Source organism: Cyclopterus lumpus, chromosome 5 (genome assembly GCF_009769545.1).
Source record: "Cyclopterus lumpus isolate fCycLum1 chromosome 5, fCycLum1.pri, whole genome shotgun sequence".
Classification (NCBI taxonomy): domain Eukaryota; kingdom Metazoa; phylum Chordata; class Actinopteri; order Perciformes; family Cyclopteridae; genus Cyclopterus; species Cyclopterus lumpus.
In genome coordinates, this window is record NC_046970.1 from 2,836,524 (window position 1) to 2,843,175 (window position 6,652).

The 6,652-nt window shown below is 45.5% G+C and overlaps 1 protein-coding gene across 1 annotated transcript; it reads left to right on the forward strand.

Moving 5' to 3' along the window:
• Nucleotides 1-798: 798 nt before the first annotated feature.
• On the forward strand, nt 799-6,180 carry arl8bb (ADP-ribosylation factor-like 8Bb). The gene is made up of 7 exons (XM_034532808.1): nt 799-1,442; nt 2,752-2,832; nt 3,025-3,098; nt 3,255-3,348; nt 3,695-3,762; nt 4,380-4,450; nt 4,581-6,180. The coding sequence occupies exons 1-7, from the start codon at nt 1,320-1,322 to the stop codon at nt 4,628-4,630; spliced, it is 561 nt and encodes a 186-aa protein (XP_034388699.1). The 5' UTR covers nt 799-1,319; the 3' UTR covers nt 4,631-6,180.
• The last annotated feature ends 472 nt before the right edge of the window (nt 6,181-6,652 follow it).

Below are 6,652 nucleotides of genomic sequence, written 5' to 3' on the forward strand. Positions count from 1 at the left end.
ATATATATATATATATATATATATATGTATGTATGTATTTCCACACATATATATACACATACTATAATGTACCTCAATAACCTCAATAACACATCTGGTAATATTGTGTATATATAATGTACCTCAAAAACACATCTTACCACAGGTATATTGTGTATATATAATGTACCTCAAAAACACATCTTACCACAGGTATATTGTGTATATATAATGTACCTGCCACCTTGTGGTTACAGGAGGCCACTCGACCCCAGGAGCCACACATATAGGGAGGGCTCAAGACCGGTCGTGTCTTTAATTGACATGACAGTGTATTTCTTTTCTCCTCTTCATAAGAGTTTGATACAACAGTTTTTACAACAGGTAAAATAAAATAGGTAAAATAGCTAAACAATGTCAAAAAGTGTCTTCATTATTGCTCTATCATTTCATAAATACAATGAATATAATATGACTATGTATAACACTTTATAAGCTGTGATATCAAATAGCTTTTGTGGCTCCAGACGAATTTTATTTGGTTGAAAATGGTGCAAAACGACTCTTTGGATTATAAAGGTTGCTGACCCCTGACCTATGCCAACGCCCACCTTTGGATCCATTGTCCAATAGATATTAAATCCTGCTCAATTATCCAATAAGAATAATACACCTGTTGTAGGTGGACTATATGTGTGTTTCCCTTTAGTCTTTGACTTGTTTCCCCCTCTTATTGGACTTATCTCAGCGGGCGCGTCGCTTGCCAGAGGATCACATGACGTGACACCGCGAGCTCGCTACTTCCTGTTGCGGACTGCCGCTCGCGAAGCCAGAGGATCACATGACGTGACACCGCGAGCTCGCTACTTCCTGTAGCGGACTGCCGCTCGCGAAGCCAGAGGATCACATGACGTGACACCGCGAGCTCGCTACTTCCTGTAGCGGACTGCCGCTCGCGAAGCCAGAGGATCACATGACGTGACACCGCGAGCTCGCTACTTCCTGTAGCGGACTGCCGCTCGCGAAGCCAGAGGATCACATGACGTGACAACGCGAGCTCGCTACTTCCTGTAGCGGACTGCCGCTCGCGAAGCCAGAGGATCACATGACGTGACAACGCGAGCTCGCTACTTCCTGTAGCGGACTGCCGCTCGCGAAGCCAGAGGATCACATGACGTGACAACGCGAGCTCGCTACTTCCTGTAGCGGACTGCCGCTCGCGAAGCCAGAGGATCACATGACGTGACAACGCGAGCTCGCTACTTCCTGTTGCGGACTGCCGCTCGCGAAGCCAGTTCACGACCAACAGCGCGCGCTGCGACCACCTCGGCCCTCCCAAGATGCTGGCCCTCATCAACAGGCTTCTGGACTGGTTCAGGTCGGTCTTCTGGAAGGAGGAGATGGAGCTCACGCTGGTGGGACTCCAGTACTCCGGGAAAACCACCTTCGTCAATGTGATTGCGGTGAGTTGTCAGCGCGGTGGGGCCCCCCATCGGGGTCGACGCCACTACCCGGGGGGAGGCTTCTTTGACCGTGTTGCACATTAAATGTACTCGCGCTATGGTTCCCCTTCGTGGGGGCTTCACTGTGTGGCTGGGGTACTGGTCCCGGGTCCCCCTCCCTCCCCCGAGCCGTGCGGCTCGTGACCGTGACTCAGGTATGATTGAGGAAACCGGTCATGTGAACGGAGTTGTCGGTGCTTTGCAATAGTTGTTGTTGTTGCTGCTGCTGCTGCTGTGTCAACATCGACGAGATGTTGACATCACGGGGCCATAAGCTAACGTTGTAAACACGCTGTCATGTTTGTCATCTCGCGAGAGTAAATGGAAGCGAACGAGACCTGGAGCCTGCAGGCTGCCAGCTATCTTTTGCTTTTTATAAATAGATTATACACGTGACTTTAATACATGTGTGCTATAATGTTGCGTGACAAGGTTAAATTAATTCATGTAATTGGGTCGTGTTTATACCCTTCCTCTGTTAAGTTTACCAGCACTGTTGATGTGCTTTTATTTATTTTCATGATAATTTTTTTTAAACCACTTTGTTCCCACATCTATCTTGTTTACAGGTAAAGGGGCTAGATGATGTAGTTGTTTACGTACTGTGTATCTAGGAGACAGGCCACACTAGTCTCAGGAAGTCTGGTCCTAGGCCACAGTACTGGAGGCTCCCCCTCTCCTGGGTTCAGCACCATTGTGTTCCTTCTGAATCTGTTGTTGTCATGTGTGGTGCTTTTTAGTTCCACCTCCTTCACTTGTGCATGAGCCATAGGACCAGAGTTATTGAAGTCATCTGGCATTTTTTTGAATTTCTTTCAAACACGTTTCTTATAAAAGCCGTAGTAGCAGCCGAGTAGGGCGACCCCACTTTTAGGATAAATGCCTCGCATGGCACGTCAAGCCCGTGGAATGTTAAGTTGCAAAGCGCTGGCTGCAGAAGGCTCTGTTGGAAGCTAAGGCATGCTGATGTGTAGATGCCGCCGTCTTCACAATGATTTTATGGAGCTAAAAGGACAACAAGCAGTGGAAAAAAGGACCCTTGTAAAGAAGTGTTTAATTTTTTTATTATCAAAATGATTCCCTTCAGCTAAGCTTCTTCATGTGACTTCTGAACAGAAACTACACGGACCTAAACACACGCGGAGGTGATGGCGATGTAGAGACACTGGCTTTGTACTGACTGTCGGTACACTAATTAAAATTAAATGGCACCAAGACTGGGGAGAAAAGCGACCATTTAAATGAATATTAATTTTTTTTGTCTCCGCAGTCCGGCCAGTTCAGTGAAGACATGATTCCCACAGTCGGGTTCAACATGCGGAAGGTCACTAAAGGCAATGTGACAATAAAGGTGAGTTAATGAGCAAGTCCAGCTGGATGGTTTCACTGTTTTCTATTTTAAACCGGCCCCGTGCCGACCTACAGCCGTCTGCTCTGCTCTGTGGGGCGGTAATGGGACAATATTTGGTTTATAAAGTAGTACCAAGTAAACTTTTTGTCTCCCTTAAGACTGCATTGTTGATACTGTGCTTTCTCTCCTCAGATATGGGACATCGGGGGACAGCCTCGCTTCAGAAGCATGTGGGAGCGCTACTGTCGCGGAGTCAATGCTATCGTGTGAGTTTGTACATCTTGGTGGCCTTTGTGACCCCACGTTGCCTATTTGGCTTCCTGAGGATCCGGGAAACCTGAACGAACATCACACAAACACTTATGCAATACACTGCTTATTCAATACGTTTACATTGTATTCTTATATCTTTATTTTTGCAGTTACATGGTGGACGCGGCAGACCGAGAGAAGATGGAAGCTTCCAGAAACGAACTCCACAACCTTTTAGACAAACCACAGCTCCAAGGAATTCCTGTAAGAGGAAACGTTTGGTCTTTAGCCAAAAAGAAACTCATGATTTCTGAAAGCGGGGATTAAAACTCATAATTGGTAACTGATGGTTTGAAGTGACGCAGACTGGGACACTGAGTGGTAATTTGAGCCCACGCCAGGATTCATTTTCTTTTTTTAAATGAGTGTTCGATATCTAAGCTGACGGGCTAATTGATTAGACTGTGTCTGATGTGCTAAATCGATGTGTGCAGTGACTTGACGCACCATTGTCTGATCACAATGTGGGGTAATGCTGATACATTGCCGTGCTGGTTATTGATCAACCCTTTCTCTCGTTTCTCCCCCCCCCCCCTCCTACGACTTTCAGATTCTCGTACTGGGCAACAAACGAGACCTACCCAACGCACTCGATGAGAAGCAGCTCATTGAAAAACTGTGAGGCACTCAAGACGACAGTATCTTTATGTTAATAACCCTGCACAAACTCCATTGATAAATCCGTGTCGGGCATATCCCTGCGTGATGTCAGGCATTTCCAATACGTTATTAAGTTATATACCGCATGACCAAAATTACCTGTGGTAAATCTAAAATACCCGCAATACTTCTAGCCATACACTGAAGGGCAGTCATCGACCGCATCGGGGGGGGAATAGCTGTAATTTAATGGGACTCAAAATCATATATGGACACACATCGCAAAGCTGCGATTTTTGGATCAGTAAATGAACCCAATTCAACGCTAATCCGGTCTTTTGTGCGGTCAACTGTATGCATTGCAAAACTGCTCTCCTTTTATTTAACAAGCGTTTCACTAGCATGTCCCAGTCAACATTAAGAGAAAGAGTTAAAAGGTGCTCTAAGCTTCTACCATGCTAACGCATCTGTTATCAGCCCACTCCCACAATATATTCACGTAGCAGCTTGTCATTTTAGATGGTGCTGATAAGTGCTTTCGCTGTTTAAAGAAGAAAAAAAAAATGTAATCCGCTTAAACATAATACCCTAATGCATACTTAAAGGTTTCATGTTTCCCGTCTTTCCTTTTCCAGGAATCTATCTGGCATTCAGGACCGAGAGATCTGCTGCTATTCCGTCTCCTGCAAAGAGAAAGACAACATAGGTAAGGAGCAGATCCGCGTTTCAAAGACTCGACACGATTCACCCGCACGTATACAAATGTCTCGTGGTGCGTGTGCATGCTGAGCTCACGGGGGAAAAAATTAAATGCCTTCCCATCACTCCCTCTGCAGATATCACACTGCAGTGGCTCATCCAGCATTCGAAGTCACGGAGAAGCTGAAAATGCCGTCGTTGTCATCGTCCCCCCCGTCCCCCCCGTCCCCCCCCCACCCTCTGGCCGCAGCCCGCTAATGGTCCCGGCACCTCGACATCCTTTCCACTGCCTCTGTGAAGTATTCCAGCTATCTGCTCACCACCCAGTACACTACCGTAGATGTGTAGCCCCCCCTGTACAGCACGACCGCCAAACCCAGCCGAAGAGTTGTTTCAGTACTTTGTTGAAGGTGGCTTATCCTTACCCATCATGCCTTACCGCTGGGTCATTATGATGATCTGTGTCTGACTTTCCTTTTTTGTCTTTTAAAAAAAAAAAAAAAATTGGTTGCGGTTCCCTTCGACACCAGAATCTAATGTTACGATGTGCCGTCCCCACAGCTACACTGGGACGGACATCCTCCTAAAACCTACATGGAAACGTGACGAGGTCGCGATTGTAGTTTATTTTTCTTTAAAAACGGTTATTTGACAAATGACGACGGTATCTTGTGCTCTTAATCGTAAATTCCCAATTTTAAGATATTTGCAATGTAGCCAGTCTTTTTTTATTTTTATTTGCCGGCGTGTGGAAGTATCCATTTTTATTAAGTGACTTAAGTCAAAGTTTACACGAAGGTAAGACTGTGAGCTTAAAGTGCCTTCGACTAAGGGCGTTCCAGTCAGACGGCTATTGCCCAATGTCACTTCTAACCCGCCGTTATCAATGATCACGTGGTCCCAGCAGGGGAAGACGGTACTAGCAACGGGAACGTTGAGGAGCGACGTAATGGGGGGAAATTAGAGCAATGTCACATTTGTTTTGTCAGTCGACGGCTTCCTCGAATGCCGCTTCACGCCCCGGAGCCTGCGACACTTTAATGTAGCTCGAAAAAAGTCTTTTCTTGCAGTTCTCAGGTTGTTGACGGACTTTTAAGAAAATGATCCGAAACACACGGGCCGGATGACGGAAAGCCGGCGTTGCTCGTGACGACCGAGCTTCCCGGAGAACAGAAGACGAACCGTTTCGTTCAAAGCGCCGGATGCTCGACGTCATAAATGCCTGATGTCATCACAGTATCGCTGTGTATTAATCTGACCCATGCCGATGACGGCTATAATGCTCCACGTAGACCGACATGGCTTCTGCATTTCACTGTAATTTTATTTTATTCTACAAATCCATCCAGTAATCCTAAATGTCCATCGTCGGGACCGCAGCAGTGAGGAGCGTTACAATGTGGGTGATTTGGTTGGGAAATGCTTTTTGTTACCTGTGTAATAATATATATAATATAGCCTATATGCAATTTGTATGCGCATGTGCTGAACTTAATCACATTCAATTGCAGACTTTTGTAAATAAGATTTAGCGTTTTTATTCCAACAAATGCTCCTGTAGATGTCATGCATTTATTTTCTTTTTCTTTCCACTTGTGATTGCTAATAAATAATTTTTTTATTTTTAAGGTTTTTCCAAGTGTGGCATCCAGTGGTCAATGTAGATAGTCACCACTAGGTGGAAGCAGAGGGCTTTGGAAGGATGACGGGAAAGGCTTTATTAAAGTCTCTGCCGACTGAAGGTCTCTTTTCTTTTGGTGCATCATAAACCTGCTTACCTCCTTTTTTTTTATATATAGTGATTATTGATGGGCAGTGTTTTGGTGCAGGCCGAGTGAATGTGAAGAGTTTTACAGCAGCAGTGTATACGAGCTCAGTTTTAACCTTCTTGCCTTGACTTCTCAGCGCCTTCATCCACAAAGTATTCAGAGAGAGAAGCCACTATATGCAAGTGCTACCCTATTTTTAAGGACGACTGTGGTTCTGTAATATCCATTAAGCAGCTATTGTTACTAATAGATCCCATAATGGATGATTAACACCTCCGTTTTTCTTAAAATAAAAAGGCTATTATGCATAGAAATTCAACACTGCTGAGCAGAATGTTAAAGACGGGCAAGGGGAGTGTGTGTGTCACTGACTAGGGGGCAATAAAGGAAGCCATGTTCTCACAGCTGGAGCCGTCGGAGAGAGGAGGAGGCGGCCTGTG